Source organism: Salmo trutta, chromosome 15 (assembly GCF_901001165.1).
Source record: "Salmo trutta chromosome 15, fSalTru1.1, whole genome shotgun sequence".
NCBI lineage: Eukaryota > Metazoa > Chordata > Actinopteri > Salmoniformes > Salmonidae > Salmo > Salmo trutta.
Window position 1 is genome coordinate 22,178,457 of NC_042971.1, and position 21,097 is coordinate 22,199,553.

General features: G+C 42.9%; 1 protein-coding gene across 7 annotated transcripts in view; it reads left to right on the forward strand.

The window, feature by feature from the left end:
- The first annotated feature begins 86 nt into the window (after nt 1-86).
- LOC115148624 (cullin-5) overlaps nt 87-21,097 on the forward strand; it is a 50,770-nt gene continuing 29,759 nt past the window's right edge. The window contains exons 1-14 of one of the 7 annotated variants that reach the window (XR_003866707.1): nt 87-333; nt 1,462-1,571; nt 2,016-2,115; nt 2,425-2,601; nt 3,114-3,255; nt 3,674-3,819; nt 4,499-4,579; nt 10,373-10,514; nt 11,092-11,222; nt 11,379-11,486; nt 11,655-11,719; nt 11,977-12,109; nt 15,735-15,866; nt 18,211-18,334. Coding sequence is in view for 6 of the 7 variants with exons in the window: in XM_029690684.1 (XP_029546544.1) it covers nt 292-333; nt 1,462-1,571; nt 2,016-2,115; nt 2,425-2,601; nt 3,114-3,255; nt 3,674-3,819; nt 4,499-4,579; nt 10,373-10,514; nt 11,092-11,222; nt 11,379-11,486; nt 11,655-11,719; nt 11,977-12,109; nt 15,735-15,866; nt 18,211-18,343 (1,642 nt within the window). In the remaining variant the exon portion in view is untranslated. Of the gene's footprint in view, nt 334-1,461; nt 1,572-2,015; nt 2,116-2,354; nt 2,602-3,113; nt 3,256-3,673; nt 3,820-4,498; nt 4,580-10,372; nt 10,515-11,091; nt 11,223-11,378; nt 11,487-11,654; nt 11,720-11,976; nt 12,110-15,734; nt 15,867-18,210; nt 18,344-21,097 lie in introns of those variants that run through there. The other 6 variants (XM_029690682.1, XM_029690683.1, XM_029690684.1 and 3 more) reach the window with 6 other exon arrangements.

Consider the following 21,097-nt stretch of genomic DNA (forward strand, 5'->3'; position numbering starts at 1 on the left):
ATTAAATGTTTTAATGAATGCTTAGACACATTTCACTGCACACAATATATTATTACTTATTTTACAGTGTTTCATAGTTTTTAGTGGGAGACATTCTTTTTTGATAAGTATATATTATTAGACTATTTCAACATTCATTTTAATTGCACGTATGGATTTTGTTTAATCTAGCTAAAAATATAAAAAAAACGGAATATGATGATGAACCATGTTTTTCTCCAGATTTTGTTAAAATCCTTTTAGCAACTACAATCCCGTAAATAACGCGAGATTGTTCGAGGGAATAAGTTCATGTTCACAGTCCTGAACATGGCGACGTCTAATTTGCTAAAGGTATGAGGCTGCTCAATTCAATACATTTGATTAACGTTACATGAATCATTGTCTGTTGCATAGTTGAGGATATCTTACACTCTACACTGCTAAGCGCACATACCTTGCAATATAGGTCATATGAAGTCCTCTTGTTTGCCTTGCTAGCAATGAAAAAACTGCTATTTACTCCTCTCATTGGCGTTCGTTAGCCTGGTGCTAGCTAGCTGCACCAGTAGTACACACGTACATAGCTAGCTTCGTAACAGTTAGCTAACACTATCATTTAACTTTACATGACTATCGTTGACTAAGTATCTCATTAGCTAACGTTAACGTTAATCACAAATGATCGCCTTTTTCATGAAAACACATTAGTTAGCTGCTAGACATCTTGCATGGATGGCACAGTAACTAGCTAAGTTAGTGTCTGCTTATTTTTTTCTTCCTCTAGCGTTAACTCTACTGTATCAGTGTAACTAGCTAGCTACAGTACTGTAGTTATATCTGATAAAACACTGAATCACTGCCTGGATTTGATTTTAGAGCCACCAAAGGTAGGCTAAAGCTAACGTTACTTGCCAGCAACATCCCGATAGCTATCTAGCTACGATAACGTTATTTATTAGGACACACTGGCGCAAAATCCATTCTATATATATTTGGGGGGCTAACTTACTGATGTGTGATACAATGTAGGCCTATTTGATGAGGACCTACAACTAGTCACAACACTCCCTCACATAAGAGCCTACTGTAGACTGGATGTAGTTACACATCCTGGAAAAACAGATGCTAGTAAATCAGGATTGAAGCACCTTTCAGATAGTGGGTTGATAACTGTTGTCATGGCTTGTCTAACGGCACTTGCGTTGTTGCTAATGTTAAAGTAGGCCAACTTGCCTAGTGCCTAAACATAAAGCAACCACTTGGATGTCAATGATATCAATTGTATGCCCTTGATTTCTCACATCCTCCCTTCTCATGTGCTTCTCAAAGCACATTGGAGCAGAAAATCTGAGTTTCTTGACATATGATATTATGTTTTGAGAAGGAGGATCAAGTACATACAATTGCAGTTCACTCTGGTGTTGTCATAACTGCTAGGCAGCTATAGCCAGAGGTGACACTTCTACCCTTCTCACCCAGAACAAAGGCTCCCTCCAGTTCGAGGACAAGTGGGATTTGATGCGTCCCATCGTTCTGAAGCTGCTCCGTCAGGAGTCAGTCACCAAGCAGCAGTGGTTTGACCTCTTCTCGTGAGTATGGCCACGCAGTCCGTGTTCACGTGCTCTGTCATACAGAAGTTGTATTCATTAGTGCACACCAAGTTTTGCAACGGATATTGTAAACAAGTGTTTCTTATTAGACAAGTCCAGGCAGTTTGCTTCTGTTTGGTTCCTATATGACCCAAGAGCCTGTTGCAAAACGTTCAAATAAAAATGTATAGTGTAGAACAGATTGCTTTACTAACAGATATATTAAGGAATTTTGGTTTCGACTCTATCCGCTATTTTTCTATCTTCAACATTCGGAACGTTTATAGTCACTTAATAGACTATACCCCAAGAGAGAATGCTGTCATTCTGTTAACTCCAGGCGTTTCCGTTAACGCCTGTCTCAACTGTTAGACTGACAGATGGCTTGAACTACATGTCCCCCCTCTCCTCCAATCCCCTCATCCGATCTCTTGGTTTCCATAGAGATGTCCATGCAGTATGCCTATGGGATGACAAGGGACCGGCCAAGATCCACCAGGCCCTGAAGGCAGACATCTTAGACTTCATCAAGCAAGCACAAGCGGTAGGTAGGCCTGCTAGGTCTTGCTACCATTAAATGGACTTTGCTATTTATTCCCTCGCTGAGTACCATTAATGCTAGCTAGCTATCAAGCTAGCTGTGACAGTAGGCTACCGAGTAATCACGCAGTCTACTAGCCTACCCCTGAGAAGCAACATTTTCAATGCTATATAATCCATAACAATGCCCTCAACTGCTCTCACATGTGTTGAGTAACCAAGCAGACTGTCTATTACCCCCAGATTTTCAACGCCATAAAGTCCATAACAAAACCATAAAGTCCATAACAGGGCCCTGCGCTCTCCCCCACAGCGGGTGTTGAGTCACCAGGACGACACGGCACTGCTGAAGGCCTACATCGTGGAGTGGAGGAAGTTCTTCACACAGTGCGACATCCTGCCCAAACCCTTCTGCCAGCTGGAGATCACGCTCATGGGCAAACAGGGCAGCAACAAGAAGTCGAACGTAGAGGACAGCATCGTACGGAAGGTGAGATGGGGAGGATGGGGAGGAAGAAATGGGATGGGAATGCGAGAGATGATCACGTGCCAACTGGGTAGCAACAAGAAGTTGAGGGGAGGAGAGTGGGAAAGAGATCACATCGCAAACAGGGCAGCAGCAGTATTTGGTTGTATTTGTAATGATATGAGAATTTCCAGTTGCCATGAGGAAATGTTGCTGCCTATAGATTCCCTCTATCCCTGCTCATGTGTACGTGTACTGTATCTTCTATTACCTTGTAGCTTATGGGGTGGAAAGGGGAGTAGAATGTAGTGAGATTAGGTAGCATCCGGAAGAATGTCGGTTCAAGTCCCGAGTTTGACAGGGACAAAATGTCAGTGTGTGAACCAGCAACAGGAGCGATGCTGTTGTCAAATCATGCCATCACCTGCAGTTGTACCCTTGAGCAAGGCACTAGATTAAGCAAAAAGACAAATGGACATTTTTGAGATATATGGGCAAAGTCATGTTCTTCTAAACTTAATTTTCTATGCCCTCAGCTCATGCTGGACACGTGGAACGAGTCCATCTTCTCCAACATCAAGAACAGGCTGCAGGACAGCGCCATGAAGCTGGTGCACGCCGAACGCCTGGGGGAGGCCTTCGACTCTCAACTGGTCATCGGCGTCAGGGAGTCCTACGGTGAGCAAAACATCACTGTCACCTTTAGCTGTGAGAGAATGGTGTGTAATGAACACGAGCCAAATCTTTGGTGTATGTAGACCATACCAATGGATTGATTCACCAAATCTCTGTGCCAAATTGGATTCATCTTTAATGTGAATTTTGGTGTGAAGCCCCCAATGACAAATGCAGGCTGTACGTGAAAATGTGAGGTACTAAAATTTTAGAATTTAGCTATGTAGTGTGAATGACACAAATATGCTCTTAACCCCACTCCACAAAGATGCCTGTAATTTTCCTGGGTTGTGTTCATAACTCACCAAACGGAAGAACCTACTGAAACCGGAAGGGACTGATTGGAAATGGTCATTTCTAAAACGTTGCATGTTAATGAACTTGGCCCCTGGGCACCTCCATCCCTGTTTTCCCTCTGCAGTGAACCTGTGCTCAAACCCAGACAACAAGTTGCAGATCTACAGAGATAACTTTGAGAAGGCCTACATGGACTCCACCGAGAGATTCTACAGAACACAGGCCCCCTCCTACCTGCAGCAGAACGGAGTACAGAACTACATGAAATATGTGAGTAGTAATAGGATCCTGTAACTTTTCCAAAATTCCCAGATGGTTTTCTGGAAACTCTATAGTTAGAGGACTCCTGACTTCCTGCTTATTCTCTCCCTTTTCCAGGAATTTTCCAACTGGGATTTCTGGAAAACCTGGGAATTTTTGTGAACTTACTCTAATTTTGCAACCCTAAAAAGGCCCCTCGATCATACACCACACGTCAAGTTATAAGCTGAATTCCAAATGGACATGCCAAGTCCAAACCCCTGATGCTCATGTAGATTTGAAACATTTGGATAGGTGTAAGCCATATGGCGCAAATCCTTTGCTGCCTATCATGGCAAGGTGAAGCAATGACCACACTGCTTCAATATATCCGATCCTTTCAGGTCTACATGAGTGGCTAGGGGTTGTTTTTGATTTCAGTGATTACAGCGGTCTAAAACAATCGGTATGAGACAAGTACGGTTTCTGCAGTTCCCTTGTGATTTCTCAGTAGGGTTACAAAATAATATTTGGCCTCAGGATGGAATAAACAGGAAATTCAGCAGTCTTCCAACTGGGATTTCTTAAAGCTGAGAATTTTAAGAAAGTTACTAGAATTTTGCAACTCTATTTCTCAGCAATTCTGTCTGTAATCTAGGCTATCCATCTGAGGGGGAACCAACATGTGTATCTCTGTGTGTTCTAACAGGCAGACACCAAGTTGAGAGAGGAGGAGAAACGGGCGTTGCGCTATTTGGAGACGAGACGTGAATGTAACTCTGTACAAGCAGTGAGTAAACTAAACTCTGCAAATAAAAGAAACGTCCCTTTTTCAGGACCCTGTCTTTCAAAGATAATTGGCAAAAATCCAAATAACTTCACAGATCTTCATTGTAAAGGGTTTAAACACTGTTTCCCATGCTTGTTCAATGAACCATAAACAATTCATGAACATGCACCTGTAAAACGGTTGTAAAGACACTTAGAGCTTACAAACGGTAGGCAATTAATTTCTATGGGCTACGTGGGACGCTAGCGTCCCACCTGCGGGACACAGCCAGTGAAATATCAGGGCGGCAAATTCAAAACAACAAAATGTCATAATTCAAATTTTTCAAACATACAACTATTTTACACCATTTTAAAGATACACCTCTCCTTAATCCAACCACATTGTCCGATTTCAAAAAGGCTTTACGGCGAAAGCATAAAGTTAGATTATGTTAGGACAGTGCCAACACAAGAAAAACCACACAGCCATTTTCCAAGCAGGAGAGGGGTCACAAAAACCAGAAATACAGCTAAAATTAAGCACTAACCTTTGACGATCTTTATCAGATGACACTCCTAGGACTCAATGTTACACAATACATGTATGTTTTGTTCGATAAAGTTTATATTTATATCCAAAAACAGCATTTTACATTGGCGCGTGATGTTAAGAAAATATTTTGCCTCCAATACTGCCGATGACTCAGCACAACACTTTACAAAAATACTCATCATAAACATTGATAAAATATTAAACTGTTATTCAAAGAATTGTAGATGAACATCTCCTTTATGCAACCGCTGTGACAGATTTCAAAAAAGCTTCACGGGGAAAGCACACTTTGCAATAATCTGAGTACAGCGCTCAGAAAAGACATCAAGCAATACAGATACCCGCCATTTTGGAGTCATCTAAAATCATAAATAGCATTAGAAATATTCACTTACCTTTGATGATCTTCATCAGAAGTCACTTCCAGGAATCCCAGGTCCACAATAAATATTGTTTTGTTCGATAAACTCCATAATTTATGTCCAAATACCTCCTTGTTGTTTGCGTGTTAAGTAAGCTACTCCAAATGTAGGAAGCGCACTGAAAATTTCACGACAAAGTTATATTTACATTCGTTGAAACATGTCAAACGTTGTAAAGCGTCAATCTTTAGGGCCTTTTTAACGTAAAACTTCAGTAATATTCCAACCGGACGATTACAATGTCTTGAAAACGTTATGGAACACAGCTACCCTTCACGTGAATGTGCGTAATTGAGGCCATGTCATTCTCTCGGTCATCAGAATCAGGAGGTCTTGTTCGCTCTCTGTTCACTGCAAAAGCCTGAAACACGTTCTAAAGACAATTCACATCTAGTGGAAGCCTTAGGAAGTGCAAATTGAACCCTAAGTCACTATACTGAATAGGCCCAGTCTTGAAAAACTACACTCCACTTCCTGGTTGGATTTATTTCTCAGGTTCTTGCCTGCCATATGAGTTCTGTTATACTCACAGACATCATTCAAACAGTTTTAGAAACTTCTGAGTGTTTTCTATCCAAATCTACTAATACTATACATATCCTACGTTCTGAGCCCGAGTAGTAGGCAGTTTAATTTGGGCACCTCATTCATCCAAACTACTCAATACTGCCCCCGGGCCCAGAAAGGTTAAGGCCAGTTATAAAAATTTAGGGCACTAAAGAGGCCTTTCTACTGACTCGGGAAAAAAACAAAAGAAAGATGCCCAGGGTCCCTGCTCATCTGCGTGTACGTGCCTTCGGCATGCTGCAAGGAGGCATGAGGACTGCAGATGTGGCCAGGGCAATAAATTGCAATGTCCGTACTGTGAGACGCCTAAGACAGCGCTACAGGACGGACAGCTGATCGTCCTCGCAGTGGCAGTCCACGTGTAACAACACCTGCACAGGATCGGTACATCCGAACATCACACCTGCGGGACAGGTACAGGATGGCAACAACAACTGCCTGAGTTACACCAGGAACGCACAATCCCTCCATCAGTGCTCAGACTGTCTTCAATAGGCTGAGAGAGGCTGGACTGAGGGCTTGTAGGCCTGTTGTAAGGCAGGTCCTCACCAGACATCACCGGCAGCAACGTCGCCTATGGGCGCAAACCCACCATCGCTGGACCAAACAGGACTGGCAAAAAGTGCTCTTCACTGACAAGTCGTGATTTTTATCTCACCAGGGGGGATGGTCGGATTCGTGTTTATCGTCAAAGGAATGAGCGTTACACCGAGACCTGTACTCTGGAGCGGGATCGAGTTGGAGGGTCCGTCATGGTCTGGGGCAGTGTGTCACAGCATCATCGGACTGAGCTTGTTGTCATTGCCTACAATCTCAACGCTGTGCGTTACAGGGAAGACATCCTCCTCCCTCATGTGGTACCCTTCCTGCAGGCTCATCCTGACATGACCCTCCAGCATGACAATGCCACCAGCCGTTCTGTGCGTGATTTCCTGCAAGACAGGAATGTCAGTGTTCTGCCATGGCCAGCGACGAGCCCAGATCTCAATCCCATTGAGCACGTCTGGGACCTGTTGGATCGGAGGGTGAGGGCTAGGGCCATTCCCAACCAGAAATGTCCAGGAACTTGCAGGTGCCTTGGTGGAAGAGTGGGGTAACATCTCACAGCAATAACTGGCAAATCTGGTGCAGTCCGTGAGGAGGAGATGCACTGCAGTACTTAATGCAGCTGGTGGCCACACCAGATACTGACTGTTACTTTTGATTTTGACCCCCCCCTTTGTTCAGGGACACATTATTCCATTTCTGTTAGTCAAATGTCTGTGGAACTTGTTCAGTTTGTCTCAGTGGTTGAATCTTATGTTCATACACATATGTACACATGTTAAGTTTGCTTAAAATAAACGCAGTTGACAGTGAGAGGACATTTATTTTTGCTGAGTTTAGGCCCTGGGTTGTAGGAGGCTTGGCCCCAGCGATGTACTGGGCCGTACACACTAAACTCTGTAGTGCCTAACAGTCAGATGCCGAGGAGTTGCCATACTAAGCCGTGATGCAACTGGTCAGGATGCTCGATGGTGCAGCTGTAGAACTTTTTGGGAATCTGGGGACCCATGCCAAATCTTTTCAGTCTGCTGAGGGGGAAAGGTGTTGGTGTGTTCAGACCATGATAGCCCATTGGTTATGTGGACACCAAGGGACTTGGAGCGCTCGACCCGCTCCACTACAGCCCCGTCGATGTTAATGGGGGTCTGTTCGCCCCACCTTTTCCTGTACTCCATGATCAGCCCCTTTGGCTTGCTCACATTGAGGTAGAGGTTATTGTGCTGGCAACACACTGGTAGGTCTCTGACCTCCCTATAGGTTGTCTCATCGTTGTCACTGATCAGGCCTACCACTCTTGTGTCGTCAGCAAACTTAATGATGGTGTTGGAGTCGTGTTTGGCTACGAAGTCGTGGGTTAACAGGGTGTGCAGGAGGGGACTAAGCACGCACCCCTGAGGGGCCCCAGTGTTGAGGATCAGCGTGGCAGATGTGTTGTTGCCTACCCTTTCCACCTATGGGCGGCCCGTCAGGATGTCCAGGACCAGTTGCAGAGGGAAGGGTTTATTCCCTCAGTGATGAGCTTTGTGGGCATTATTGTGTTGATTGCTGAGTTGTAGTCAGTGAACAGCATTCTCACATATGTGTTTATTTTGTCCAGGTTGGAAAGGACAGTGTGGAGTGCGATCGAATCATTTGTTGGGGCGGTATGCGAATTGGAGTTGGTCTAGGGTTTCCAGGATGATGGTGTTGTGAGCCGTAACCAGCCTTTCAAACCACTTCATGGCTACTGACGTGAGTGCTACGGGGCGGTAATCATTTAGGCAGGTTGCCTTGGTGTTCTTGTTCACAGGGACTATGGTGGTCTGCTTGAAACATGTAGGTATTACAGACTCGGTCAGGGAGAAGTTGTAAATGTCAGTGAAGACTCACTTCAAAGAACCGTGCAAACTGGCTCTAACCAGAATAGAAAGAGGAGTGGGAGGCCCTGGTGCACAACTGAGCAAAAGGACAAGTACATTAGTCTAGTTTGAGAAACAGATGCCTCACAAGTCCTCAACTGGCAGCTTCCTTAAGTAGTACCTGCAAAACACCAGTCTCAACGTCAATAGTGAAGAGGTGACTCCGGGATACTGGCCTTCCAGGCAGTTCCTCTGTCCAGTGTTCTGTGTTCTTTTGCCCATCTTAATCTTTTTATTGGCCAGTCTGAGATATGGCTTTTTCTTTGCAACTCTGCCTAGAAGGCCAGCATCTCGGAGTCGCCTTTTCACTGTTGACGTTGAGACTGGTGTTTTGCGGGTATTATTTAATGAAGCTGCCAGTTGAGGACTTGTGAGGTGTCTGTTTCTCAAACGAGACACTAATGTACTTGTCCTCTTGCTCAGTTGTGCACCGGGGCCTCCCACTCTTTCTATTCTGGTTAGAGACAGTTTGTGCTGTTCTGTGAAGGTAGTACACAGCGTTGTACGAGATCTTCAGTTTCTTGGCAATTTCTTGCATGGAATAGCCTTCATTTCTCAGAACAAGAATAGACTGATGGGTTTTAGAAGAACGTTCTGTTTCTGTCATTTTGAGCCTGTAATCGAACCCACAAATGCTGATGCTCCAGATACTTAACTAGTCTAAAGGACAGTTTTATTGCTTCAACAGTTTTCAGCTGTGCTAACATAATTGCAAAAGGGTTTTGTAATGATCAATTAAACTTGGATTAGCTAACACAACGTGCCGTTGGGACACGGGAGTGATGGTTGCTGATAATGGGCCCCTGTACGCCGTTGTAGATATTCCATAAAATCAGCCGTTTCCATCTACAATAATAATTGACAACGTTAACAATGTCTGCACTGTATTTCTGATCAATTTGATATTTTAATGGACAAAAAAATAGCTTTTCTTTCAAAAACAAGGACATTTCTAATTGACCCCAAACTTTTGAACGGTAGTGTATATAAAATGTAAGAAAAGATTTGATTAAACATCGAATTTGGCCTTACTGCTATTAGCCCATAGAGTCACATTGAATTTAAGATTCCTCAAATCATGCTTCCTTTGACTGTCTCCTATATCTGAGAGAGAGCTCTGGGGTATACCAGTATACCGTTGATGTGGAAATGTATTTTTCACTTCCATTCATTTTTCGGCCCGGTACTGGGTTACCGTCAGATGAGTCCCGTGACACTTGTGGCAGTCGTAGAGCGAAATGGAGAACGCCATCAGGTTTGTGAGTCTCGTATTTTTCATATTAGTTTGTAGCCTAAACCGTTCGGACATTACAGACGTTTCCGTGAGAAAACATCCCCCCCCGACGTCTCCTGGTTTGGCAAACACTGTTGTAGCTCTGCCGCCTTCCACAGCAGGAGTGGAAGGTCGGCGGCTGCGGTGGATTGAGACACAGCCCATGCAAAACATCTCTAACTTAAATGGCTTGATTTTGATCTTTTAAATTGTCTTAATAAGATTGACACACAGGTATGTCCATCGACTAGGGGTTAAAATTCGATATTGGTGCACAATTTCTACTTAAAATATCAAAGGGGTACAACATGTACTCTCTTCCTGGAATGACCCTGCTATTCATATGATTGAGCCTGGTTCCCCTCTAGGTTTCTTCTTCTCTAGGTTTTTCTTGACATTCTCCTTCTGCTTGCTCTTTGAGTTCTAGGCCGGTTTACTGTAAAACCACTTTGACAACTGCTGATATAAAAAACAAAAGGCCTCATAAATCAATTACATTTTGAAATATGTGATGAAGAGATGAGCGACCCATGGTTTTTCTATTGCCCCTCAGCTGATGGAGTGTTGCGTGAACGCCCTGGTGACGTCCTTCAAGGAGACCATCTTGGCCGAGTGTCCAGGCATGATCAGGCGAAACGAGACCGAGAGTGAGTACGGCCGGAGCGCTCCCGGGACCAAAGGCTCGGCCAGCTCAGGTTTGCAAACCAGGAAATGACCTCGCCGTCCTCCACTTCCTGTTTCAATTTGTCCTCGTCAACCAACCAAACGCTGCCTTTGCCCGTTCCGTGTGTGTCATTCAACACGTTGTCATCACCCCCCAAACATCAGTGTCTGACCATAAACCCACCTTGTATTGTGTATGTCCTGATAGTTTTAACCAGGAGTCTACCTACTTATGTGTCACTATTAACCAATGTGTGCCTTTGTGGAGCATCTGTTTGTTTGGTGTATAGCAGTAAGATATAGAACTTGACCTTTGACTGTAAAATCTAACTGATAATATTATACCACCACTGTGATGTTTATAACTTCAAGGGCTGGTTTACTGTACATCGATGACGCATAGTCCTGAACTAAAAAGCATGTTGACTGGAGAATCAATCAACGGAAACCAACCTCTAAATACGGGTTATTCAAATCTGGCCATCAAGTGCTGCTGCGTACCCCTTGTTCGATACTATAATCTAGAAGTAGAAAACTAGAAACTCTTGACTCTCGCCGCAGTATCTTACCATGGACAGTGTTTGACTGTAGCTTTCCTCCACCTTATAGAGCTCCATCTCATGTTCTCTCTGATGGACAAGGTGCCTAGTGGCATCGAGCCAATGCTGAAGGACTTAGAGGAACACATCATGTCTGCTGGGCTGGCCGACATGGTGGCCTCCGCCGAGACCATCACCTCGGTGAGTGCTACACATACAACAGCTGCTTACACACACACACACAGATTTGTTACACTAACAGAGATATTAAATACATATTACTTTTGTGTTGTATTTACTGAAAGGTGACGGGAACAATCCACTAGTCTTTGTATTTTTCTCTGTGTGTGCGCGCAGGACTCTGAGAAGTACGTGGAGCAGCTCCTCATCCTGTTCAACCGCTTCAGTAAGCTGGTTAAAGATGCCTTTCAGGACGACCCTCGCTTCCTCACAGCCCGAGACAAGGTCAGCACAACGTTTTTCCAGCATTGATTCAACATGGCCAATGAATATAAGTGCAACGTTCCTTCAACGTTTGTCCAACATTGACACAACCTTGTAAATTAATTTATGCGCAGTATTTGCAGTTGTCACTGTATATGTATCAAATGTTTTTTTCTTTTTTCTTCTTAGGCTTACAAAGCAGTTGTGAATGACGCTACTATTTTTAAATTGGAACTTCCGCTGAAGCAGAAAGGGTAAGAGTTCTACTGTATGCTTTAATTTCTTCACTGAATTCAAAATTGATACCGGCATACTGTTGAAGGATGCTACAGTATTTATTGATGTTGCACTTGATAAAACTGTGGGAGCATTCAACAAGGTGCAGGGTGGATCTTTTGTTTTTTCATGAAAAAATGTTACACTTCTGAACTGTTAGTTGCTTAGTTAGTGAATGACTGAACGTGTGAGTTTACGACACTGCTCTACTTTCTCTGTTCTGTCTGTCTGTCAGGGTGGGGCTGAAGACTCAGCCAGAGTCCAAGTGTCCAGAGTTGCTGGCCAACTACTGTGATATGCTGCTGAGGAAAACCCCGCTGAGCAAGAAACTTGCATCTGAGGAGATCGAGGCCAAGCTCAAGGAAGTGGTACGCGTGTGTGTGTGTGTGTGTGTGTGTGTGTGTGTGTGTGTGTGTGTGTGTGTGTGGGTGGATGGATGGATTGATGACTCCAGCAAGCGTTCCTTAAGGCTTCGGCCACACATGTGCGTACTCGGATGAAATCGTATGTGACGTACATCATTGTTTATTGACCTTCAGAAGGATATCTCAAGTCAACAATTTTCAGTTTGTGTTTTTTGTCAGACAATCATCATCTCTTGTCATTCATCCAGCAGCAGATGACTCCCGTTTAAAAAAAGCATTGACCCAATCAGTGTGCAAGCCCCAATTTGACTGGAGCGAGATTCCCAAAGGCTGGAGCGTCTGCCTTCTCACCCGCTCCAATTTCTCTCCAGTTGCGCTCACTTCAGGAGCTCAGGGCATGTCCGGCCCAGCATGCATTTGTAGTCTACTTGTGTGCTGCTAATAGACCCTTGCTTTAGCTACTGTCATGGAGTTTGCTAAATATTTTCACAAAGAAACTGATAAAACACACAGGTGCTAAATCAACGTGGCTTACAAAGATGAGAACCAAGAGAGGGAGTGCGGTGATGTAGTGTCTGCTGTTATGTGTAAGGCTTGGATGCCACCTGATGGCATGGTGTTAAACTGTTAGGTTATAGACTGGATGGCGTTGTTCTACGCGCAGGATATGGCAGTTGTTACACACTGGCTACATGAAACTGCTAAAGAAGCATTGTGGAATCTGAGAAGACACTTCTCCCAAAAGTATGATGTGTACTTACTATGTGCTCATGCGACAATAACTGTCATTGTAGCAAAGTGTTTATAAACTTTTTGTTCTATTATCTATACAATAGACCATTTTCTCACTTTCAAGGAGCTTTCTGTTTTGATTAGGTTATTTTGCCTAAAAACCTGCCTATATTTCTGCCCATATAAAAAAACAACTCTGCCTCTCTGCCCAACCTGGCAAGAGTGGCCAAAGGAGTGTTTAGCATCCCCAGTGGTTCTGCAAGTGTGGAGAGGATATTCTCTGCTGCTGGCCGGCTCTCCAGTCACCATCGCATGAGCCTGAAGCCCCCCACTGGCCTAACTCGTGTCTCTAAAAATAAGTTCAAAAATTAATTCAAAGGCACTAATTCAAAGGCACTAAGTCATTTTTTATTTAATTGTAAGTCACCACCTATTTGTGCAATTTATAGACTATAATGATTTTAATACAATGTTTACAGTGCATTCGGAAAGTATTCAGACCTCTTTTTTCCGCATGTTACGTTACAGCCTTATTCTAAAATTGATTAAATAATTGTTTCCTCATCAATGTACACAATACCCCATAATGACAAAGCAAAACGTTTTTTTGCAAATGTAAAAAAAAAAAAAATACATGCCTTATTTACATTAGTCTTCAGACCCTTTGCTATGAGACATGAAATTGAGCTCAGGTGAATCCTGTTTCCATTGAGTATCCTTGATGTTTGTACAACTTGATTGGTGTCCATCTGTGGCCAATTTAAATTAATTGGAAAGGCACACACCTGTCTATGTACGGTCTTTCAGTTGACAGTGCATGTCAGAGCCAAAACCAAGCCATGAGGTCGAAGGAATTGTCCGTAGAGCGCCGAGACAGGATTGTACCAAGGCACAGGTCTGGGGAAGGGTACCAAAAAATGTGTGCAGCAAGAACAGTGGCCTCCATCATTCTTTAAATGGAAGAAGTTTGGAACCACACACTCTTCCTAGAACTGACTGCCAGCCAAACTGAGCAATTGGGGGAGAAGGGCCTTCGTCATGGAGGTGACCAAGAACCTGATGGTCACTCTGACAGAGCACCTCTTTGGAGATGGGAGAACCTTCCAGAAGGATTACCATCTCTGCAGCACTCCACCAATCAGGCCTTTATGGTAGCGTGGCCAGACGGAAGCCACTCTTCAGTAAAAGGCACTTGACAGCCCGCTTGGACTTTGCCAAAAGGCACCTAAGGACCATGAGAAACGATATTCTCTGGTCTGATGAAACCAAGATTGAACTCTTTGGCCTGAATGCCAAGCGTCACGTCTGGAGGAAACCTGGCACCATCCCTACGGTGGTGGCAGCATCATGCTGTCGGGATGTTTTTCAGCAGCAGGGACTGGGAGACAAGTCAGGATCGAGGGAAAGATGAACAGAGCAAAGTACAGAGATCCTTGATGAAAACCCTGCTCAGGACCTCAGACTGGGGCGAAGGTTCACCTTCCAACAGGACAACGACCTTAAGCACACAGCTAAGGCAACACAGGAGTGGCTTCGGGGCAAGCCTCAATGAGTAGCCCAGCCAGATCCTGGACTTGAACCCGATCAAACATCTCTGGAGAGACCTGAAAATAGCTGTGCAGCGACGCTCCCCGTCCAACCTGCAAGAGCTTGAGAGGATCTGCAGAGAAGAATGGGAGAAACTCCCCAAATACAGGTGTGCCAAGCTTGTAGTGTCATACCCAAGAAGACTCGAAGCTGTAATCCTGGCAAAGGTGCTTCAACAAAGTAATGCGTAAAGGGTCTGAATACTTATGTAAATATGGTATCTCAGTTTTTCTTTTCATTTATTTTGTGACCGTTTCTATAACGTTCTGCTTTATCATTTATGGGGTATTGTGTGTAGATTGAGGTGGGAAAAAATGAGTTCATCCATTTTAGAATAAGGCTGTAACGTAACTGTGGAAAAAGTGAAGGGGTCTGAATATGTTCCGAATTCACTCTAAATGCTGCGCGCTTTATGTCCCTACCAGACTATTGTGTCGCACTCGCAAAAGCTTCACAATGCATTTCTTTGTAGGCTATAGCCTGGAAATAATAGAAATAATATAGCTGTAATCATTCCTTTTTGTTCCTTCTTAGCCTCCCTGTCTGGCTCCTGACCTATTTAGTGTTTTACATGTTTAATACGACATGTAGCCTATTTGAAACTATGTTCACTTCTTACATCCATGTTTATTCAAATACTTTTCATTCAAATCCATATTGTTTGATTTCAATACTTTAAAAACAATTGGAAGGTCCAGGTAGTCACAAAAATAGATGGGTGTTTGTTTAATGTGATTTTAATGGGATTATTTTTTTTTTGTGAGCGTGGAGTGGTTTTTACAGAGTATTAGAAAAGGACATGAGCGATTGACATCCGTTCACATACTATGCATCGCTCACCCGCCTTGTTCATCTTTAAGTTTCTGGTGTAGTCATTGCTTTATGCTCTGTATTTCTCACTTTGTTTTAGCAGGTACTGAGGGATGCTGTATTATACCTCTATGTATTCTTTTCAGATCTGCAAACACTTGTTTCTTCTTTGGACGGGACAATCTTAGCTGGGTCATGTTCATAACACACCAAATAGAAGAAAACAGACAAACCGGGAGGGACTACCTGAACTTGTCCAATAAACTCTTGTTTTAGTTTTTCATTGCAAAACATTTTGTGCTACTGTATGCACTAATGAATGTTGGTAGAACATGGCGCTTGTAACGCCAGGGTAGTGGGTTCAATTCCCGGGACCATCCATATGTGATGTGTGCATGCATGACTAAGTCACTTTGGATCAAAGTGTCTGCTAAATGTTAAATATTATTATAATATGACCCTGATTGCACAGTGGTGTTCTGTGTGTGTTCTCCTGCAGTTGCTGGTGTTGAAGTACGTGCAGAACAAAGACGTGTTCATGCGCTACCACAAAGCCCATCTGACCCGACGCCTTATCCTGGACATCTCCGCTGACAGCGAAATCGAGGAGAACATGGTGGAGTGGCTCCGGGTACGACCTGTGGGTGGGTGTAGGGCTGTTACGGTGACCATATTACCGGTGGTCACCAATCATGACCGTAGTCAAATTCCACATGACCGTTTAGTCATTGTAACTAGGCTGCTCTGATGCTGCTGATGGTCATTAGTAGCCTACTAAACTTGCTAATTGCCAGTCGCTAATGGCCTGGTACTCAGCACGCTATTGTCCCTCTAGTCACTGATATCAATGCAAATGTATTCAAATCAAATACTTAATGAGTGCTCATGTTGCCGAACATTTCTATAGGCTGCAATTGCGTGAGAACAGAATTGATGGCCTCTATTAAAGAGTGTTCCATCAGCTTTCTATAGGCTAGGCCTACTATCTATTTCTAGACTTTCCTAATATTAAGCACATTGCTTCTCTTTACAACAGGAGTATAGCCTACCTGGCTGGCATGAAAATGAACCACAGGAAAAGTGTCCTCCATTCGCAATTTTAAGTGTAGAAACGACATGTTTTTTTTTTTTCTTCCTATGCCCCCGTTCCGATTAAATAAAACTAATTTCACACATTTAGTATATGTAAAGACCAGATTAAGTTAAGAATAGTCTGATGGGTGACAATAGTGCACATGCTGGGCATCATTCACAAGTGATAAGGCAAGAAATGGCGCATTCCTGTTCCTAAATTAGTCGCACAAGTTATGTAGCCTAGCCCATAGGCCTATATGTTTTGATAAGGTTTGTATCAACTAAAGTGGCCAAATAACTGCAAACGTAGCCTATAGGCCTATGACCCCTGGAACACGGTTAGAGAGCACAGAGCCTAGTGGAACGTGTTCTTATAAACCCAGTCATTGCGCAATTCCGTGTGAAAAGAGTTTTGACTGACCACTATTTAAAATAGGATCCCAGCTTTCTCATGCTGCTATATTGCTCAATTCTTAAAATGAAATGCATTCATCTTCTTTGCAACTGGTATACATAGGTGGCACGTAAGTTTAAAGTTTTCACCATAAATTAACCTTTACAATAAAGCATTACATTCATAATCTTTGCCGATTTATGTAAGATGGCCTACTATTCATAAGGTGATGAGTAGATTGGATAGTTATAATTTGGGCTAATAATTTAACTCCACTGTTCTCAAACTGTTCAATGCCTGGCTGAGTGCGTATTACGTAGAGTTAGGCCTAGGCTTTATCAGACACGTTTCTTTCTTTGCATAGGGAAAAAAATTGCCTTTTTTATAAACGCATTTCATGCAATTCTACTACACTTTAGAATAATATTTTTTTAATAGGACAAATTAAAGGGTAGGCTACTCTGCCGACTAACAAAAAGCTAAATTAAAAACAACTTTCTCCATATAATAGGCCTACGAGAAGGGGAGACACAAATAGAATATGACCTCCATCCAAACTGGAGGTGGAAATGATTGTCCAAAAACAAACTTAACTAGCACTGACCCAACAATGATAAATAAACCATTTGTTTTCCAAACTGTTTTCCCACAATTGTATTTTGAAATATTGCGATATGCCTGGCTTGGCCTCTACTTTTTGGACAGTCACAACTCGACAATAGTCTGCTCAAATTGCCTTTCCTTCTGACTTATTGCAAAAAAATAAAAGCTAAATATTCTCTGTGACCAAATCATGCTTTAGTAGTGCAATTTTTTTTATTCCTGTGTAGGCTAATTAGGCAATATAATTTTGGCAGTTTACTTTAGGGAAAGCTTCCCCGAGCCTTATGGTCGCGCCGCCTATGCTTCCGTATTAAAAACGTAACTGCATTCGCATTTTTGCATGCAGGCTACGGATTACATATTTTGTTTGTGGGCCACTCTAATCAACTAATTCCACATTTGTGCACAGGAAACTGAGTAGAGCTCATGCCTTTCATGCAACTTTTTTCAAATCCTTATTAGTCCCATCATGCCGCCTTAGGCTATATAGTCTGATGTTTAATACATTCTAACATTTGAAGTTACATAAATAACTCTAAATTAAGCATATAGGAGGACCTGTTTCTTTGTTAACTGCTCAACACGCATGTGCGCACTCCCTCGCAAGTTTTGGGGAGAAATGTCCTTTCTATTTTATTCAGCTATTTTCAATTGTATTCTTCATACTATAATGCCACGGAATTCTAAGCAAATCTTGTCTGCTAATTTAGTGTAGCTCACATCCATATGGCGTAGCCTACCACAGCCCTATATGGGTACTAGCATGTGTGCCGGTGTCTTATGAGAAGGAAAATGGGAGGAGATGGAAGATGCTGTGTGTGCACATGCTGCCTATTTGTGCGTTTGATCCACCTCACGTACTTAATTCTACCACGTCACCAATGTCCCCTACCCTTGATTGCAGGAGGTAGGCATGCCTGCTGACTACGTGAATAAGCTGGCTCGGATGTTCCAGGACATCAAGGTGTCCGAGGACCTCAACCAGAACTTCAAAGAGTGTCACAAACACAACAAGCTGGCCCTATCAGGTAAACCAGGTAGCTGTATGTAACTAATTATAAGATCTATAATTATTATTCTATTTAGCAAATGCTTTTATCCAAACCGACTTATAACAGTGAGTGCATACATTAGGCTTCCCCAACTGGCGCCCCGTGCACCGAATTTGGCCCGCGGGTGGTTTTATTTGGCCCCCCAAGTTTTCTGAGAAAAAAATGTAAGCAAGGTTTAAAATGATTATTTGAGTTAAGTATTATATCTGTTTGGGATTCTTGCGGTCAAATAATTTGTAATTATGTTCCGGCCCCCGACGTTTTCGTATTGTAGACCTGCCAACCATGCACACAATTTGAGGTCAAAGTACGCTGGTACGAAAACTACCATTTAAAATACTCATAGGTTTCTATTTGGCACATTGTGTTTGACTCAACTGTCTGAATTTGGAGCTGAGCCAATCAGGAGAGGAGACAATCCTTAGCTCTCCACTCTGGCCCTCATAGTACTATTTTCCTCCCTCCAGCTGCATGGCAGGAGCTTATTTATTACGGAAACCGTTTACCGAAATGAACGGAAGCAAACCGAGTAAAACAAGGGTTTCTCTTGGTCAAATTCAGGTAGGTTCCTCCCCATTCCGTTTGCTACCGTTTTTAGAAAATGTTTGCAACAGAATCAGCGTAATTATTTCGCCCCACCGCTCCCCTTCGTCCGTTGATACCACTGATGTTAGGGGAAAAAAGGTAGGGAAAATGAACTGTTTGCCAAATAAATTTTCTAAAATTGTACAGTGCCTCCGGAAAGTATTCACACCCCTTGACTTTTCCACATTTTGTTGTTGCAGCCTGAATTTAAAATAGATTCAATTTAGTTGTTTTTGTCACTGTCCTACACCCACTACCCCCATAATGTCAAAATGGAATTATGTTTTTAGAAACTTTTACAAATGTAATGGAAAAAATGTAAAGTGGGAATGTCTTGTCAGTAAGTATACAACCTCTATTGTTATGGCAAGCCCACAGATTCAACCACAAAGACCAGGGAGGTTTTACAATACCTCGCAAAGAAGGGCACCATTTGGTAGATGGGTTAAAAAAAAAATTATCTGACATTGAATATTCCTTTGAGCATGGTGAAGTTATTAATTACACTTTGGATGGTGTATCAATACATCCATTTCATGGATTTCACCATGATGCCAATGGTGATTTTTAAACCAGTTAGTGTTAAATGCCTGTGATAGGGAAAAAACTCACACTGGATCGACATTGTAGTTACTCCACAATACTAACCTAATTGATAGAGCGAAAAGGAAGCTTGTACAGAATAAAAATATTCCAAAATATGTATCCTGTTTGCAACAAGGCATTAAAGTAATACTGCAAAAAATGGGAATACAAACTGCTATGTTTGGGGCAAATACAACACATTGCGGAGTACCACTCTCCAAATTTTCAAGCATAGTGGTGGCTGCATCATATTATGGGTCTGATTTGTAATTGTTAAGGATGGGAGTTTTTCAGGGTCAGCACTAAACGGAATGGAGCTAAGTATAGGCAAAATCCTAGAGGAAAGCCTGGTTCAGTTTGCTTTCCACCAGACACTGGGAGATTAATTCACGTTTCAGCAGGACGATCACCTAAAACACAAGGCCAAACATACACTTGAGTTGCTTACCAAGAAGACTGTGAATGTTCCTGAGAGGCCGAGTTACAGTTTTGACTTAAATCTATGGCTACACTCAATTTGATAGAGCTTGAAGAATTTTGAAAATAACAATGTGCAAATGTTGCACAATCCAGATGTGGAAAGCTCTTAGAAAGCTTTTGCCCAGAAAGACTCACAGCTGTATTCATTGCCTAAGGTTATTTCTAACAGGCTCTTCAAAGTGGCACTGCATCGCTGTGTTTGAGGCATCACTACAGCCCTGGTTTCGATCCCAGGCTGTTTTCACCAGGAGACCCATGAAGCGGCACACAATTGGCCCAGCGTCATACCTGGGTTAGGGGTGTGTTTGGCCGGCCGGGATTTCCTTGTCTGTTTCCTTGTCCGCGCTCTAGGGACTTTGTGGCAGGCCGCTGGGCGCCTGCATGCTGACTTTAGTCACCAGTTGGACGGTGTTTCCTCTGACACAGTGGTGTGGCTGGCTTCCGGGTTAAGCAAGCAGTGTGTCAAGAAGCAGTGCGGCTTGGCAGGGTCGTGTTTTGGCTCTTGACTTTTACGTGGAGTCTCAGCGATGGGACAAGACTAACTACCAATTGGATATCACAAAATTGGGGAGAAAAATCAAGATACAGTATAGTGTTAGATTCGTATTATTTTTTTTTTAAACAAATATTAGACAACTTTGACATTTAGTATTTTGTGTAGGTGGTTGACAGAAAATGAAATCTATTTGAATTCCACTTTAACACAACAAAGTGTATAAAGTATTATTTTCATGTTTGTGCTTTTTTTTAGCTAAGACGTCATTACGACTAAGGTAGTTAGCTACAACATTTTAGTAAACTAAGCGAGAACACTTTGCCCGCACATGCTTTCATTGCCGCAACAGTAGTAGGTGCAAGCACATTGACGAGCAAGGGAACGTGTGGTGGTGCGGTAGTTCAGTTCGCCACTGTATGGATGGAAACAGACACGGCAGAGTTGTTCTGCTAATACCTTCCTTCACAGAAAGTTATGTTAGGCCTTACTAATCTTTAACAGTCTATGTTAATTTAATCAGTTGCTCTGTCCTCTTGATATAGAGTGCATTCGGAAAGTATTCAGACCCCTTTTCTCACATTTTTATGGTGCAC